Below are 17,965 nucleotides of genomic sequence, written 5' to 3'. Positions count from 1 at the left end.
TTATAGCTCATATAGACGCGCCATAGCGTAGCATGTTGAAAACAGGGCCAAAAAAGGGCCAAAAAGTGAGAATTTAGCATGTTGAAAAAATGGCGAAAAATCGCATACTATAGCATGGCAAAAATTTCAAATTTTGACATATCCCAAAAATGGCTGGAAACTGCTTATTTTAGCTCATATAGACGCGCCATGGCGTAGGATGTTTTAAAAAAGGCCAAAACAGGTAAAAAATCACAAAATAGTATGTTTTAAAAAAATGGCCAAAACCTGCATGCTATAGTATGGCAAAATATCTCTAATTTTGACATGTCCCAGAAAGGGCCGGAAACCACCTATTATAGCTCCTAGAGATGCGCCATAGCATAGCATGTTAAAAACAGGGCCAAAAATCGCATATTATAATATGGCAAAAATGTCAAATTTTGACATTTTTGTAAAAATGGCTGAAATCTGCTCATTATAGCTCATAGAGATGCTCCATAGCATAGCATGTTTTAAAAAAGGCCAAAACAGGCAAAAAATCACAATATAGTATGTTTTAAAAAATTGGCCAAAACCTGCATGCTACAGTATGGCAAAATATCTCTAATTTTGACATGTCCAAAACTGTCTCAAAACTACCTTAAAAAGCTTGTATATACACGCCGTAATATAGCATGTTTTAAAAAGGGCCAAAACAGGCCAAAAACTCACGATATAGCATTTTGAAAAAATGGCTAAAAACCACATGCTATAGTATGGCAAAAATCTCAAATTTTGACATGTTCAAAATTGCTTACTATTACATGTTGAGACACGCCATAATATAGCATGTTGAAAAAAAGGGCTAAAACAGGCCAAAAAGTCATAATATAGCGTGTCAAAAAATGGCTGAAAACTGCTGATTATAGCTCACAGAGATGCGTCACAACATAGAATGATCAAAAAAGAGCCAATAAAGGCCAAAAACGTTATAATACAGTATGTCAATTGTTTATTCACAATCAATTATACAAATATTCATAAAAACAGTGCATTTATAAATTCAAGCAATTTCTGACATTGGATGTGATTCAGAGTTTTGTAGAGCAGATTTAAAAAGGATGTGTCTCTAAGCATTGATACACTGACATCTTTAAAAAGGCAGTCAATAAGCATGGAGGTGATTGTGTATAGATGTGCTTCCCTTTTCTGTTCCCATCATCAGGTGCTCACAGTTGTTATTATCAGATACCTTTGTACTCCCGAGGGCAGTAGCTGGAAAACAGCGGCTCAGCTGGGATCCCACGCCTAAGTTAGAAGAAGACAGTTTAAGTCATGTGATATATAAAATAAGTAGTCTCCCATGAATTTAGGATTATGGCCTTTTTTTGGCACTTTTTTCAACATGCTATATTATGGCGCATCTCTACGAGCTATAATTAGCTGTTATCAGCCATTTTCTGGACATGTCAAAATTTGAGATTTCTCGCCATACTATACTATGCGGTTTTCAGCCCTTTTTTCAACATGCTATATTATGATGCTTTTTTTAGCCTTTTTACAACATCCTGTATTATGAAGCTTTTGTCAGTTTTTTTTCTGATGCTATGGCATGTCTCTTCAAGCTATAATATGCACTTTTTAGCCATTTTTTGGATATGTCAAAATTTGAGATTTGAGATTTGCCATACTAAACTATGATTTTATTGTACCATTTTGGGCCATTTTGTAGGACGCACTATACTATGACATTTTGGCGTTACTTTTGACAACATACTATAATGTGACGTTTTTGTGCCATTTTGGGCCATTTTTGATGACATACTATACTATGACATACTAAACTATGATGTTTTTGTGCTATTTTTGTTCATTTTTGTTGACACATTTGGGGGTCATTTTTAAGACATACTATACTATGACGTTTTGGTGCCATTCTGGTTCTTTTTGACGACATACCATACTACGACGCTTTGGGGTCATTTTTGACAACATTTTTGACTTGTTTTTGATAACATATTATGATATGATGTTTTGGTCACATTTAAAGAAGAAGTACTAAAGTATGATGTTTTTGACCCATTCTTGACGGATAACTATACTATGACCTTTTTGGCCTAATTTTGACGACATACTATACTATGACCTTTTTTTTTTTTTTTAAGAAGTTTTTGACGACACTGTGATGTTTTTGACCTGTTATTGACTACATACTATACTGTGATGTTTCGGACTGATTTTTGACAACATACTGTACTACGACATTTTGGACACATTTTTGACAAATTAATATACTTTGATGTTTCTGAGACATTTTTGACGAGTTAATGGACTATGACGGTTTTGATGAGTTTTTGATGACATACTATACTATAACGCTTTTCACGACATACAATATTATGCAATTTTTGATCCGTTTTTGATGACAATACATGACGCTTTATAGTCGTTTTTGACAACATCCAATACTATGACGTTTTGGTCACATTTTTGAAAACATGCTATAGTATGACATATTTTTGTAATATTAATAACACACTATATTATTACTTTTTTTTGTAAGATTATTTTGGGGGATTTTTTCCCCTTTATTGTCAGGATAGCTATATGACGACAGGAAATGTGGGAGAGAGAGGGGGAATGACACGCAGCGAAGGGCCAGAGGCTAGAATCGAACCTGGGCTGCTACAAAGGCCTTGGCATATGGGGCACACACTCTAGCAGGTGAGCTATAGACCGCCCCTATATTATCACTTTTTTGACAAATTTTTGATGACGTACTATGCTATGATGTTTTTTTGCACGTTTTTGGCAAATTTTGGACAACATACTATACTATGCCCTTTTTTGACACATTGACACATTTTGAATACATGATGTACTATGACGTTTTTGACAACATTCTATACAATGATGTTTTTGACACGTTTTTAACGACATACTTTACAATCAGGTTTTAATGTGATTGAGGACGACATACTATAACTTTTTTATGACATATTATTCCCTGAAGTTTTCTGACATATTACACTATGACTTTATCAGGACATATTGTCCTCTGACATTTTATGACATAATATACCATGTTTTTTTTTAATAACAATTTAGACTTTGACCTTGTCAGTGTTTGTTTCACTATACCATGACTTGTGGTTTTTGCTTCTTTGCATTACTGATGATATAAACCTTGCATTGCTCAAGTCAATCAATGCAATTAAACTGAACTGAAGCATTCCTACATACACTGTCCCTGATTAAGTTTTGCCTTTCCCTGGGATGGCGGCATGCTCTCATGTTAGACTGTGCATTAGTATTGAGACCCATCTGATTCCATAGGTACTAGGAAAAAAGTACTTCAGATACTTACTCTACCATGCGACAGCGGTGTACAGACAGTCTGTTGAAAGCATCGTTGATGTCCGTCACGTCCTTTGCGCTCCACAGCCGTTCTGCCACAGCACTGGCACGAGGCCTGGGAGTGACAGAACACATCATAAGAGAAAAAGAATCAGTCTGCAGTCATGTGATGTGTCATGGTTCAAAATACATTTATGTTACTGATAAGAGATCATTACAGAATGACATACCAGAGTCTGGGTGTCAGGTTGGTGGCATCCACATACTCCCCCCACAAACAGGCTTCTCCACCAATCACAAGCTTCTTTTGTTCTTCAGTTCCTGTTTTAAAATGAAACATGTATGATGAGATTGAGCAGCCCGAACACAGTCCAGGGAATGTAAAACTCCACTGGACTGGAGTGACACATTAAATACTTAATTTAACCAACATTATACTGTGATTTTCTCTGACAGCAAAATATTAAGATAATATCTCCCAGTTCATTCAACAGGCTTACACATATTTGCACAGGAGTGACAAACAGCTGCATGACATTTCATGTCATGAGTCAAACGAAGCAGCTTATAAAATCTGAGTCACACCAACAACATAACAATAAAAAAATCATATGACTGAGGCAAAGTCCTACCACCCGTATGTGAATACTTAAATAAGCAAAAATAAGTTGTGTAAACAGCAAATGAATTACTGTAATGGGCAGGGTGAAAAAAAGTTGCTGAAGAAATCATGAATGCAGACACAAACCCGTGAAATCCTGTGGGTCGGCCTTGTAATGGCCCTTCCAGTCCTGGCCGTAGGAAATACGGTTCAGGTACCAGGGAGTGGACAGCAGGGTCTGGTACCCTGATGATGTAACTTTTGCCATCTCATTCTGGTATTGCTCCTGGTTTCCTTTCCAAACGTGGATAATTGTGTCTGGTTTCAGCTACACAGCACACATACATACAAGTATCAGTATCAGTTAGATAAAGAAGAGAGTTCGGGGACAAAGATGACAATGTCTGAGCCTTCAGTTGTTTCAAGTTTCTATTATTTTTAAGATATTTGTGTGTCTTTTGTGTTTTTACTTCTTTTCCATTTAAATCTTTTGCAGAACATGATATCACAATCTGCATGGAAACATTTTTGTGTCTGGAAATTGAAAAAAAAAAAAAAAAGGTTCAGTCCACTCTCGTCTTGGTCCAGGTTTATGAAGGACCAAACCTGACTCATTTTCCCCGATTTGTAAATTTGAACCATGTCTTCAACATATTGGGTCATTGTCACAAATGAACCAGGATTGGTCCTTCAAAGTGGTGAACAACACCAACCAATGAAAGAAACGTGAAACCAGCAACCACATGGCCTCATCTTCACTTCATGTCTGTCTGACTCTCCTTGTCACAACTGTGCAGTTTTCAAGCATAAGCCTGTTGAACAAAATCCAGAATTGAGTTTTGCCTCAATTAGTCAGGCCCAAATCAAGAGTTTCTTCCACCAAATGAAACTGATTCAACATAAAACGCCGTTTTCATGAAAACTGACCGTTGAAGTTGAGCGGCTCAACCTTGTAGTACTTCTGCCAGTCCTGTGCGTAGCTAATGTAATCTAGGTACCATGGGGCGGAGAGGATGGTGGTGTACCCGGCTGCCGTGACCTTGCTCATCTCCTCATTAGCCCCGCCGCCGATCCACACATGCACTACTGTGTCTGGCTTTAACTGAAATAGTTACAGACCAAGCTACGGCACTTGGGTTGGATACTACAAGATGTGTAGATTTTGGTCAAGAAAACTATAAAAGAGGGAAGGGTCATTACGTCCGTGCACATATCCTTCAGTCTGGACAATCACTGAAACTGTGAAATCCCCATTTGAGTATTATCACTGGCTGGCTTTCCATTAACCCTCAAATTGCGCAAATTAAAATTGCGAACACCAAATACGCCTAATTTGAAAAAACTTTTTTGCAAAAAATGTTTACACTTACATGAGGTGGTATTTCAGGTGATTCGAAAAAGCCCTAGTTTGCAAAACTGATATGGAAACACTTTTTTCCCTTTTGGAGCTAATATGATGTGCATCACCGGTTGGTGGTAATGCGACTTTATGGATGCCAACAGCCATTAAACCAAAAAAAGAAGCAAAAGCAGAATAAAGTCACATGACATTCTACAAAACATGACTTACGTATGTGTGGACAGAGGAAGAGACCGAGATCTTCTTAACTCTTACACAAGACAAAGAAATTACGGCAATATTAGATTGGCTTTATGAAGTGGCTGCACAAGATATAACCTGCCAATGTTTTGGACATCCATCGCCATGGTTATTGGAACGTTATCGCGAGAGGAAAGTTGCATAACATCCTGAGAGAAGTTGCATAACATCACTGAATGGAAACGCAGTCATCTCACAACTGTGTTTTATCGAAATTTTGAAAATATTGCCTAAGTTTTGCACAAATCTGTAATGGAATCCCACCTTCTATGAAATCAAGAGATTAGGGGGAAAAATTACCAATCAGGAACGGCGCAGGAAAAAGGGTTTAAAATAGGGAGACTATTGCATAAATCACGAATGTTGGCAGATATGCAAATAGGCACATTTAATTAAAAACATTAGTGAACATCATGGAATGTGCTTTTTTTTTTTTTTTTTAAATTACACATTCAAAGATAAAGCAACACAGATATGATGGGTCGAGTTTTAGTGAGACTTGCCATGACTGTCCCATAAACTTCAATAGAAGTAGCACCAAAGTCTGGCATCAACGCGAAATTTGAATGCAGTCACATGACCTAATGACCCTTCTTTCTCTTATAGTTTCCCTGGTTTTGGTTAAAGTAATAGTTTGACATTTTGGGAAATGTGTTTATATTTGCTTTCTAGCTGAGAGTTTAATGATAAGATACCAATATCATGTCTGTATGCTAACTATGAAGCCACCACAGGAAGCTAGGTAGCATAGCTTGACCAGAAAGCAGATCAGGTTTATTTTCCAAAATGTCAAACTATTCCTTGAATAACACAGAATGAACAACAAAAACAGAATTGACCTTTCAATGGTGATAAAGTAAGTATCAATTACATTATTATTTGATTAACTCCTACATGGAAATAAATCTAAAGTTACCTTTACACCGTTGTCAAAGACCTCCTGCCAGATCATGTAGCCCTTCTTGGTGGTGGTGACGATATTCAAGAGTCTATAAGATCAAAAAAGACAAAATAAATTGAAAATCTTTTCCTTTGAATAATAAACAAAACTTTTAGAATGCAATATTTCTCTGATAACCAGTTAACTGTGAACAAGCAAAATACTGTTATATAAAATGAGCAACATACTTTTGGATATAAAATGATTCCAGTTTGCTGTAGTCTTGTCCAAAGCCTTGCTGCTCCATGAACTTCTGAATGTCCGGGTTGGACTTCCTGCAGGAGGGAAAAAAACAGCAGCCAAATATTATATTATTATATTATTATTTTATCTGCTGTGCGATCTAAGTTTTGGAGGAAAGGTTTTCAGGCACTGTGTACACACCAGCAGGTGAAGTCCACCTCATCACCTCCCAGGTGAACGTAGGCATCAGGGAACACGGTGCTGATCTCCTTGAAGAACTGCCTCATGAAGTCATACGTGGTGTTCAGGATGGGATTCACAGGTCCGAAGGAGCCGGAGGGTTTGGGGCCAGAGTAACAGGGTGTCAGCAGATCTGGCTGGCCTTAGGGGAAAAGAACTTCCATGATTTACGGTTTTCAGATATATCCTTGCTGAGTGGCTCCAGGTGAGTTTTTGGAAGAAAAAAGTCTGATTTCTTTAAAAAAAATGGAATTACTGCCTTGCAGTGATATGCCTCCACCAACCATAAAGTTACAGTTTACATCCATGTCTACCCAGACTCATATGTAGTCTTGACAGTGGACTATGATTCAAATATGGATGTTGCTGCAAAGAAGTTACAAATTCCAAAACGTGGATGCTACAAACACATTTCCAACCTGGCAGTAACAGCAGATCTATGCAATCAACCCAGTTGCAAGGTACAAGGTAACTTTATGAGATGGTTACTAAAGATTTAGCAGTAATTAGCGTCACAAATTCAGTATGTGACCAGATGTCTCCACTTCTGTTCTTGAATTATGGCGTTACATAAAGTGTTTCTACAGGACATTATGGTGTCACAGTAAAGTTAACCTTTGACCTTTTGAGTATAAAATGTCATCACAGTTTATTGTTGAGTCCAAGTGGACATGAAGAGTTTCCCTCAAAGTGTTCTTGAGATATATAGGTTTACCAGAATGTGATGGATGTACAACAACAACTACAACAACAACGCCACACTGTTGCAAACACGTAGACATAAAGCAATATAACAAATGGTGACACTATTTCTGGACAATATGTTGCAAATAAAATATCATGAATTTTTTTGGACCAAATACCTTTTTGATAAATAATCACCAATAATGTGGATATGATGCATTAGTGGGTAAAGAATAGGGCTGCAACAATGAATCAATAAAATCGATTATAATTGATAATTAAATGCATTGGCAACGAATAAAATTCTAAATTCGTTGTGTCGTGCAATTATGACGTCGCTCGCTGAGTAGCGGGACTGTTAACATCATGCCGACAGGAACAGAGGTGGAAAAGCTGGTGATTTGAAGAGGCATGGCGGGGGCAGAGACAATGTTTCGTACGAAAACTTCAAAAGTTTAGGAGCACTTCACATTATGCAAGACATGGAAGTGTGTCAGTTCCAAAATATGCAAAAGTGACACGGCACGGCACGCAAGCACGACGGTTATGATGCAGCATCTAAAATGAAAGCGAAAGTCACCAGCAGGGTAGGTCTTGACAAAAATCGACGTATGTTAAGTTTTAAAGTGAGAAAAATAACATTATGTTGTAAAAGCTGTCAACATTTAGTTTTTGAATTTTTTCATGTTTGATTTTGTAGTTATTTATTATTCATAATTTAATATTTTTTTGACAGCTCAGGGATGTTCACGCAACTGCATGTTTATGCCCTGCACTTTTTGCACTGTGTCAATGATAAACTGTTTTTGAGTTGTTACTACTTCTATTTTTATTTTTATTTTTAAAAATCTGATTAATCGATTAATCAAAAAAAATAATTGACTAATTAATCGATTATCAAAATAATTGTTAGTTGCAGCCCTAGTAAAGACAAATACAGCTAGAAGGGTGTGGTAAATTCAGAAAATGACATTGCTTTACTGTAATTCTCCTTTCAAAGCCAGGCAAAGATGATATACTATTACATTATCTAAAATCTAAGACAATATCTGGTCTCATATCACATCATCAATATACTATTATTACCCGGCCCTTAGTGAGGCTTGCAAAACTAACCTTTGCCCCAAGACTGTGTGTGTCCTGGAGTGTCAAACTCCGGGATAACACGAATGCCTCGCAGACGGCCAAACTCAATCACCATCTTCACGTCAGCGGGTGTATACACATGTGTGTATGGGTGGTAAGCTCCCTGTGAACAGTTTATTGAATTGTTAAAAAACTGTGTGTTGATACTGAAAACTCTCTTCTTCCTGGCTGAGATTTAACACAAATAAACAGCTGTGCTGACCTGCTGGCTCAGCTGTGGGAACGTTCGGCTCAGGTAAGGGAAGGACTGATCATCCACAATGTGCCAATGGAAAACATTGAATTTGTTCATTGCCATCGTTTCCTGTATGAATGAACAAAAGGAAAAAAATGTATTTTAAACTATAAATAAAGTTAAAAATGAGAAAATAAAAAAGGAGGTCGTATTGAAATACCAGATTAGTCAAGATGACTTTAATAGGCAGGAAATGCCGAGAGGTGTCCAGTAAGATGCCTCTATGTGCGAATCTGGGGAAGTCACTAATTGCTGTTGAATTGATGCTTTTCTGAAAAGATACAAAGTGAAAATCAGTAAATTAAAGCCTGGCTCATATACAGTTGACCCCTGATGCTCACTGAGTAAAAATATAAAACATCACATTGTCCTTCACTTACGGCTCCATAGTCGTCTTCAAACACCAACTGGCTGAAAGTTTCCAGACCTAGAAGTGATGCAAAATAAAACCATTATACTTAATCATGCTTTGTCCTTTTTATGGTACCATAAAGTTCACGTTAGAGTGAAGAGTCATTTTATGTCTCAGGGAGGGACACAGAGTTTGCCATACAAAGTGTAACGCCACATTGGACTCAGCATTTTATCAACAGCTTTACAATTCACGTATTTTTCATGCAAAAGATATACCTCAAACATGTATTTCATATTTGTGATTAAGAGTTTTTTAATAGCCCCAGAGAAGAAGTGAAGTGATTATAATTATTTCATGGACAGAAAATTAACAACAAAAACAGCTTGATTATTGATTAACCCTTTCAAACCTGAAGCAACATCACTTTTCTTGTGCTGCTTTAAGACGCCTTTAATGAGCATTTCAAATTTTGAACACTGAGCAAATTAATGCTTTTCTTTTTTCCAAAAAACATGGGAAAAAGGCAATTAGCTAAATGGTAAGAAATGTTCCACAAATTGCAAGAAATTAGTAGATGTACAAAATTATGTTTAAAAAGCTAGGTGAAAATGTCTACGTAAAAAAAAAACTGCTAGTTAAAAGCCACATTTTTAGCTAAGTATCATAATTTTTAAAAATATGTTGGAGAATTATTTAAATTTTTAAGCACTTTTTCCTAGATTTCCTTTTTCATTTTTTTTAATGTTTATATTAATTAATTAATTTTTTATTTATTTGTTTGTTTATTTTTTTTTAACTTATTTTAAGGTGATTTTCTTGTATTTCTTACTAATTTCTTGCTAAATTTGGGGTCATTTCTTCTTTTGTTGCTCATTGCTTTCTTCCCATGTTTTTGAAAGAAATCAAACCAGTTTGCTCAGGTTTCAAATGTTAATAATTTAACGGAATAGGTTTTACATTTTGGGAAATACTTTTATTTTAGGCCGTATGCAAACTGTATCAATACTCTGTATTTGTTCCTTCTTTGCCTGTCATGATCAGACCCCTGGTTGTGTAGACACTCTTTTGTACAAAGTTGCTTCAATAAAATCCAAAAAATCTACATTTTGTGTTTTTCTCACTGTATTGGTCTCTCTTTGATAAATAGATTTCCAAGACATCACTCAAGTCCCAAGTCATAAACTTCGAGCACATCACCAAATGTAAATCCTGTTCATCACCAGATTAATAATTTATAACATTTATAAAAGTTGCGATATACTTTTTAAAATAATACACTTATTTGGGCTTCAGGGGAAGATATCAAGTGTTTTCAAGTCAAAAGGCTGAAGTCCAAGTGAGGTCATTGATGTTAAATTTTAAGACGAGTTGCAAGTCTTTTTTTTTAATTTTGTCATGTGACTTGAGTCTGACTTGAGTCCAAGACACGTGACTCGAGTCCACACCTCTTGTTCTCGCTGAGAGACAGATGAGAAGATTGCAATCACTTTGATGTGTGTCTGTTAAACATGAATCTACAGAGAGGAGACTTTATCTCAGCTTAGCATAAAAAAAACAACAGATTAAACAAACAAGATATCAGGTGTTAGTTATTAAGCTTTAGAGGGGGGTGGTAAGTGGATTTTTTTACCTTTGGACAGAGCCAGGCTGGCTGTTTCCCTTGTTTCCAGTCTTTATGCTAAACTGAACTAACTGTCTCCTGGCTGTGGTATTACAGAGGTATTGTCTGCTTTGAAAAGGTGCAATAATGAAAAAAAAAAAAAAAACCTACCATGCAGCGCTCCCCAGACCTTCGGTGCTTTCAGGACAGCATACGGCTGATCCACTGACAGCTCATCTGTGGACAGAGGACATGTACACAGTCAGTGTTGTTAAAGCGTGGCAGGTGTTATTTAAGGTACTTAAGTCATGGTCTTAAACACTTGGGGGGGCTTTAAACATTTTAGTCCATACTGACCAGGTTAATCCTACTATCTACCATCCAGGTAATCTCTAAGTAATGACAAGTTTACACCCTTTCTCTGGTTTTAAAATGTAGTATGAAGAATCAGATAGATGTGATGACATTATCAAAGATTTCAGATAATCATGCAGCTGTGTAAAAATACTCTATTACAAGTAGAAGTCCTGTATTTAATTCCTGTGTTATCAAGTGTTATCAGCGAAAAGTACGTTTAAGTATCAAAGTGGTCGTTCAGGATAAAAACGACCCCTGTGAATGATATTTTAAATGACATTATTGGACTATTAACACATCAATGTGCAGCATTTTACTATTCTAGCTGGTTGAGGTCAAGCTATTTTTAATTATTTAATACACATTTTGGTATTTTCATTTATGACAAATTATTATTGTTATTATTGTTTACTTTTCTCTCATCTTTTCTATTCTATTTTTTCTGACAACAAAAATATTATATTTTTGGGAGCCTAAAACAGTTTTTTCAAACTCAATTTTAATCCAAACATCTGAGAAGTTTTGAGAGGATATTGGGCTGATATTTGGCGTTTTGCTGATTATCTGTATCAGCATTTTATTTTAATGATCGCCAATAAAAATTAATCAATTAATTAAAAAGTGCAAAGAAAGTGTCAGCAAGGGAGAAACATTTACTTTGTGAAACCTCAGGGAGCTATATTTATTTATTCTTTTTTTATACACATTTTCACTAAAAACAAACGTTGCAGGGAACTTGCTGTATTTGATGCTGAACATTTCAGTTTAGATTAAACATTTGCTAAAGGAATTTAAAGAAAGTTTTGTGTTGGACTTTGTTATATTCCAATATATAAATATTGACAGAAAGATTTTTATTTTTATTGTAAGTGCATATCGGTTCCAAATATCGGTCATCGGTCTCATTAACTACTAATAATAGTTATCAGTCCTGAAAAACCAATATCGGTCGAGCTCTTGCTGTTAATATCAGGCGGTTAACTTAAACAAACTGTCCCGATCTAGAACTGTCAGATCAAGTTATTTTTGCCATTATTAGACCGAAACCGATGATGAGTATCGACTTGCTCATCCCTAGAAAAAAGTGTTTGTACAGCAAATAAAAAGAAATTGCATCGGATGATTTTTAAAATTAATCAGCAGTGGCCTGCAAATAACAGAATGCAATGTTCATTTCCACAGAGGAAGTGTTTGATGATTGTTCACATCAGTTACTCAAGTGAAAGTAGCAATACAGCATGGGGGTGGGTGATGTATCAAATATATTCTATAAAAACTGCATTTTTCGTTACTTTATTATAGCTGCATTTTATTTTGTATTATTAGAAGAATATCTTATTTAACTTTATAAAAAAATGTTTTAGCTAAGTATATACATAGTGTATTATGATATATTGCCATATATATACACACACATATATATATATAGTGTATTGCAATTTAGACTTAAATAATAAATGTCATTTCTAAGCCGTATTGCACAGCCCTGCTACCGTAATCTAAGAATACTCCACTACAAGTTCAAGTCCTGCATAAATGACGAATGTTCCTTAAGTAAAAGCATTAACGTATTGCTAGCAAATTGTAAAGTTTTAAAAAGTGAAAGTTCTTTTGCAAAAAATGTCCCACTGTTGTTTAATGTTTTTTTGTTTTGGTCTCGATTTAAAAAGCTACAAGTAAACTACATAAGGGACTATAATTTATTTAACAGAAAGGATGGGTGGCTGGGGTGTGACTTTATTTGTTTGTTTGTTTTTAAATATCATGACCCTCCCCAGAACGACTAATATTTTTCCTTGAGCCTCCCTGAGCCACTGGAGGAATTTGCATAACTCTCCCTTCACCATGTATGACAATTTGAATGGTGTGATTTTAGAGATTTGTTTGACTTAAGGGTTTTGGTGGTACTTAGCGTATTTAAAAAATAATTAAATAAATTAATACAACCATTTAAAGTTAAAAGTCCCTTCCCTGAGCCAAATCAAAAAAACATAACTTCCTCCCTAGTACTTAGGAAAATTACCCCCCCCCCTTTGTAAAGTTGCATAAGATGGAAATACTCAAGTGAATTTATTCTTAAATATACCTTGCTTCATCTCACCACTGAGCAGAAGCGAAAGAGAGAGCATGATCATTAAATATGATATCCGTGAGGAGGAGAAGAGACTCACATGACTCATCAGAAGCCACACCGGGGTATCCGTCACATTCAGAGTCAGCTGATGTGATCCACACCTGCAACTCTGTCAGCTCAGAGGGACCTGATCGCCTGCCTTTGCTCAGCTCCAGCCTTTTAGCATTGCCAAATATATACTCATAATATCTGTTGAGAGAGACAGAGAATGGAGAACATGTTTTTCTTATGGTACGGAGCAAACCAGGAAGAGAAAGTTTGTTGGGTTTTTTCAGAGTGGGGTGGGTTTAATTTCATTTTAGAGATCTCACTTGATTTTGAACTGCAACAGTGAGGGGAGGACACAATGTGAATCATGCATTTTAGCATTCTGCTGATTTTCTGAAACTTGCATTTCACAAGCATTTAAACTTTTTAAACTCTGAGCAAACTAGTTTGATTTTTTCAGCTTCTAGGCATGAAATGTCCCTCAAATTAGGAAAAATTTGTAAAAGGTTTCAAGAAAATAATCTAGAAAATTGGCTTTGGGGGAAAGGGAAATTTAAAAAAATATCAAATAAAGAAGAAAAAATACTAAGAAGACTATTTATTATAATAGTAAAGTAATATAATATACTATTTATAATAGTATTTATTACAATTGTTGTCGTTTATGTTTTTTTATTTATTTATTGATTTATTTACAAATTTTCAAATTAAGTTGCTTGAGTCAACTTGCTCGGGTTTCAAATGGCTAATAAATGTCTTATAAAATGTGTCTGTCACTTTAACTCAAATTCAAAATAACTGGCGTTACACAAATTCCCGACCTGCATGCTGTGGTCGGTTGTTTATGTTTGTTCTTGATTTCATAGTCCATTCACTAACACCTTGCTCAATTATTTTATAACAGTGGTGCAAAGGACCAGGAGCTTACAAAAGGCGCAAAGCATAATATTGAAATCTACAAAGATAGCATATAAAGTAAAGAAAGGTGAAAGTGAAAACATCGAAGAGCTAAAAAAAACACACCAACTGGATAAAATAGAGTCTCTTACCTCCTGTACGCATCCTGCAGGAGGCTGCAGCTCGGCCCGGCGGATGACTCTTTGGCGTCAACTATTTTGAAGCTGAAGCTGGTTAACTTGAATGAAACCTCATGGATTTGCACTTTCTGCGGCAGAGGCCACAGGGAGCCGTATTTAGAGGCCTGGACGACGCGCTCAGTCTCGGTCTTCTCGTCGACTTCATCGATGTAGTTGTGCTGCAGCCCCTGAGAAAAGCCAAGAGCCAACAGTAACAGAGTAAACTTCAGTGTAGTGCTCATGTTGGTTGCAGACAGTAAAGTCACAAGACCTGGCGATCAGGATCACACAGCAGCATTATTACAGGAGGGCTGGGCGGGACTCTAATGCGGAAGTCCGGGTTGTGCAAAGATTTAAAGGGGAACCACCACAACCACGACGCCTACCGCTCTGTAACCATTATACTCAGATATATATGTTTCTTTATTTAACACACACACACACACACACACACACACACACACATAAAATTACAAACTTAAGAAATTACAAAACAAATTGCATGGAATTGTTAAAAAAGTACAAGAAAGGTGTACAGAAAAGGGGGAAATTAAGGTTTATACACACACACACACACACACACACACACACACACATATATATATACACACATAAATATATATATGGCCTGCTTCTTTAAACTGGTGGTGTGACGACTGACATCTTATGTATGTAATACACTGACTATGGATAAATACTTCGTACAACCCCAGTACAAAAATTTCAAAAACAGAACTATCTTTTTAAGAAGAAAAAAAGGATGGTAAAAAGTTTGTCTCTAGATGTCCCATAATAAATAAATACACATATAAACATATGAGTGAAACACTGTAACCTACGGAGAACTAAATTTCCATTAGAACTGCAACCTGCAATTAATTTTATAATGTCCCAGCATGCAACAGGCTTCAGTACTCCAACTAAATAAATCCAACCAAAAAACAAAACAAAAAAAAAACAACAACAACAAACAAATTACAAAACAAAAACATAAACAAAAAACTAAAATGGTGCTTAACATCTTAATGTGGTTCTTTGGCTTGTAACATTCAGAGAACCTGTTTTCTATTTGGCACCCACCTTTAAAGGTGCTATATAGAACCTTTGTCAAACAGTGCTATGTAGAACCATTGGAGCCACCATAAAGCACTACACTGCCTCCCATTTTTGAGCCTGGAGGCTGCTAAATAATGCCAAATAATTCCAATAATTTGACATTTGCAGGCCCCATATGTCTGTAGATCCTGTTGACTGATACAATGCGCTGATTCATTGCCTGTCATTTCCCTGAGTTGCCCCAGATACTAACTTCTGTTTTCTAAAGTAAGATATAATCTGACGACTGCTCCAGTTTTCAGGTTGAAACCATTGGTCCTGGTCTGGATGTCTTTCTTTAAAAACCACTAGAATCTTTTCAAAGGGATTATTCTGTTCCAGCTGCACAGAAACCCACATCTACAAGTATGTATGTACACCTGGACGATCAACCTCCTGCTCAAACGTTTGAACTTTGTCAGATATCAGATATCTGGCATAGGTCATCTTATCACAGGCAAAAAAATTCAAAATGCTTGCTGCAATTTATGCAGGATGCATGAATCATGAAAATAAGTGTTATGTTTTTGCTACCTTAGAAAAAGCCTTTATATGTACAGAGGAAGTGGGCCCTATTCCATGATCCCACCATGATGGCATCCTGTTTCTACAGTAGCCCAGAGTGGACAATCTCATAGAACCTGTTCATATTCTTGATAAACCTGTTATAGTCATGTGTAATTTCATTTATGATTTAAACTTAATTATTGCATGTATTGGTACATAACACATCACAAAACACTACACAAAAACCTACTGTGTGGATACTGTAGGGCCATAATGGCAAAAACACTCACTGCCCTAGATATTAGTAAAGCTTCTCAATTTAAACGGTTATTGTGATTTAAATTACTTATAAATAAACTGGTACCATTTTGGCCCATGGACTAATTATGAAGGTGAAAAAGGAAAATACAGAAAGATTTTTGCTACAAGATGGAACTGTTACTGCTCTGGTTCCCAAACCTAATTCTGAACCAAAAATTACGGTTCAGAACCTGAAAAGTTGGTTCTCAGCTGGAACCAAAAAGTGCAAACCATGATCAGCAGGCGTGTCATATTCTACAGGTCGGAAAGAGAGAATGAAGAAGGAGACAATGGAGAAGTCAAGTGAGAAATTGTCAGATAGAAATGAGCATGTAGTGGTCTCATTATTATTTGGTTCTTTATTGTTTTTTGGGGGGTAAAAACAAATTTAATTACAGAACAAAATAATACTGTATACTGTTTATTTCTGTTTGTTTGAATTGTGCAACACCTTCCATCCTTTACTACAATGGTTCAGCAGAAAACTTATGGAATTGCAGACCTAGTTTGCTAGATAGCACCAAGACTCTGAGAAACTTGAAGAGAACCAGTTCAAGAACCAGAGCTAATATGGTAGGAAAGGGGTATAGGAGGGCATTGAACAATTTCGGCCACAAGCAGGGCAAAAAGGTTAAGAACCACTGCAAGAATGCTTTATCCTATGGAAAAAAACTGTTTGTTAATATGTATTTTATTGTGATTTTTTTTATCCTTTCTCCAGTAAATTAAACTAAACTTAACTGAAGAATCAGTTGAGAACCTCAACTGGTACTATATTACTCAACCCACGCCAAAGTATTGCTGAGGAACAAAAATTTTTCGGAGTGTAATTCTGCTCGACCTGTTTCTGAGGGTGTTGACTGGTATGTGGTTTTATCTTCAAACCTCAGGACAGGATATATCTGAGGGTGTTGACTGGTATGTGGTTTTACGTAAAAACCTCAGGACAGGATAAACCAGACAGTGAGGAGAGAGCTTCAGAATCTTTGACATGTTGTTATCGTATAAAATATTGTATCATATCATGGTATGCTGTATCTATATTATTTAAACATTCTCTCTCCACTTACATGTAAAACCAACTAGCGACTGGTGTATTTTTACATTAATGAGAATCAGAAGTATTCAAAACATAATAATTTATCAACATAACATAACATAACATAACATAACATAACATAACATAACATAATAATTTAGCTTTGTATAAACAGTAATACAAAAAATAGTCCATGATATGCAGCATCTGTGTCACTTCTTATCACTGACTTATCTCTAGAGGTTAGACTAACCTAGTAATCACTTCCTTTTATATCAAGTGACTACAGTAAACCTGACCTTTACTTTAGCACAGTGTGTGTCTACTCACTCTTTATTGACTCATTTTTTATTTTGTGCATTATAATTAATCAAAAACAAATAGCAATTCTCGACTTTGTTTTCCAAAGAGACAAAATAAACTTATTATTATTAGGAATTTCAGTGTTAACACGTTAATCGCATTGCAATTAAAGTCCATACACACATACTGTATACAGGCCAATACATATGGTATATGTTAAAATATCTCAGGGTCACTATCTTTATTGGTGAAGAAACATTTCAG

At 35.9% G+C, this 17,965-nt stretch overlaps 1 protein-coding gene across 2 annotated transcripts; it reads right to left on the bottom strand.

Moving 5' to 3' along the window:
- Positions 1–956: 956 nt before the first annotated feature.
- On the bottom strand, positions 957–14,775 carry hexb (hexosaminidase B (beta polypeptide)). 2 transcript variants are annotated; one of them, XM_042509768.2, is made up of 14 exons: positions 14,431–14,775; positions 13,431–13,582; positions 11,074–11,139; positions 9,328–9,374; positions 9,108–9,218; positions 8,915–9,016; positions 8,683–8,815; positions 6,844–7,024; positions 6,648–6,734; positions 6,436–6,508; positions 4,067–4,247; positions 3,549–3,639; positions 3,329–3,433; positions 957–1,269 (listed from the first exon to the last, which is right to left on the bottom strand). In XM_042509768.2, exons 1-14 carry the CDS (start codon positions 14,697–14,699, stop codon positions 1,206–1,208), a joined length of 1,662 nt encoding a protein of 553 aa, XP_042365702.2. In that variant the 5' UTR covers positions 14,700–14,775; the 3' UTR covers positions 957–1,205. The 2 variants fall into 2 exon arrangements, with proteins under 2 accessions (XP_042365702.2, XP_087927228.1); XM_088071102.1 differs by lacking the exon at positions 4,067–4,247 and adding an exon at positions 4,847–5,021 and having other exon boundaries at positions 14,431–14,773.
- Positions 14,776–17,965: the final 3,190 nt, after the last annotated feature.

This window comes from Plectropomus leopardus, chromosome 20, assembly GCF_026936395.1.
Source record: "Plectropomus leopardus strain MGB_pleo_1.0 chromosome 20, ASM2693639v1, whole genome shotgun sequence".
NCBI classification, from domain to species: Eukaryota; Metazoa; Chordata; class Actinopteri; order Perciformes; family Serranidae; genus Plectropomus; species Plectropomus leopardus.
This window is presented reverse-complemented; position numbering and strand designations above follow the sequence as displayed.

Coding starts and splice junctions, on each gene's coding strand:
- hexb (XM_042509768.2), bottom strand. CDS start 14,699: ATGAGCACTACACTGAAGTTTACTCTGTTACTGTTGGCTCTTGGCTTT. Junction 8,816..8,914: donor TCCCACAGCTGAGCCAGCAG/GTCAGCACAGCT, acceptor AACTGTTCACAG/GGAGCTTACCACCCATACAC. Junction 3,640..4,066: donor CGACCCACAGGATTTCACGG/GTTTGTGTCTGC, acceptor ATTTTAAAACAG/GAACTGAAGAACAAAAGAAG.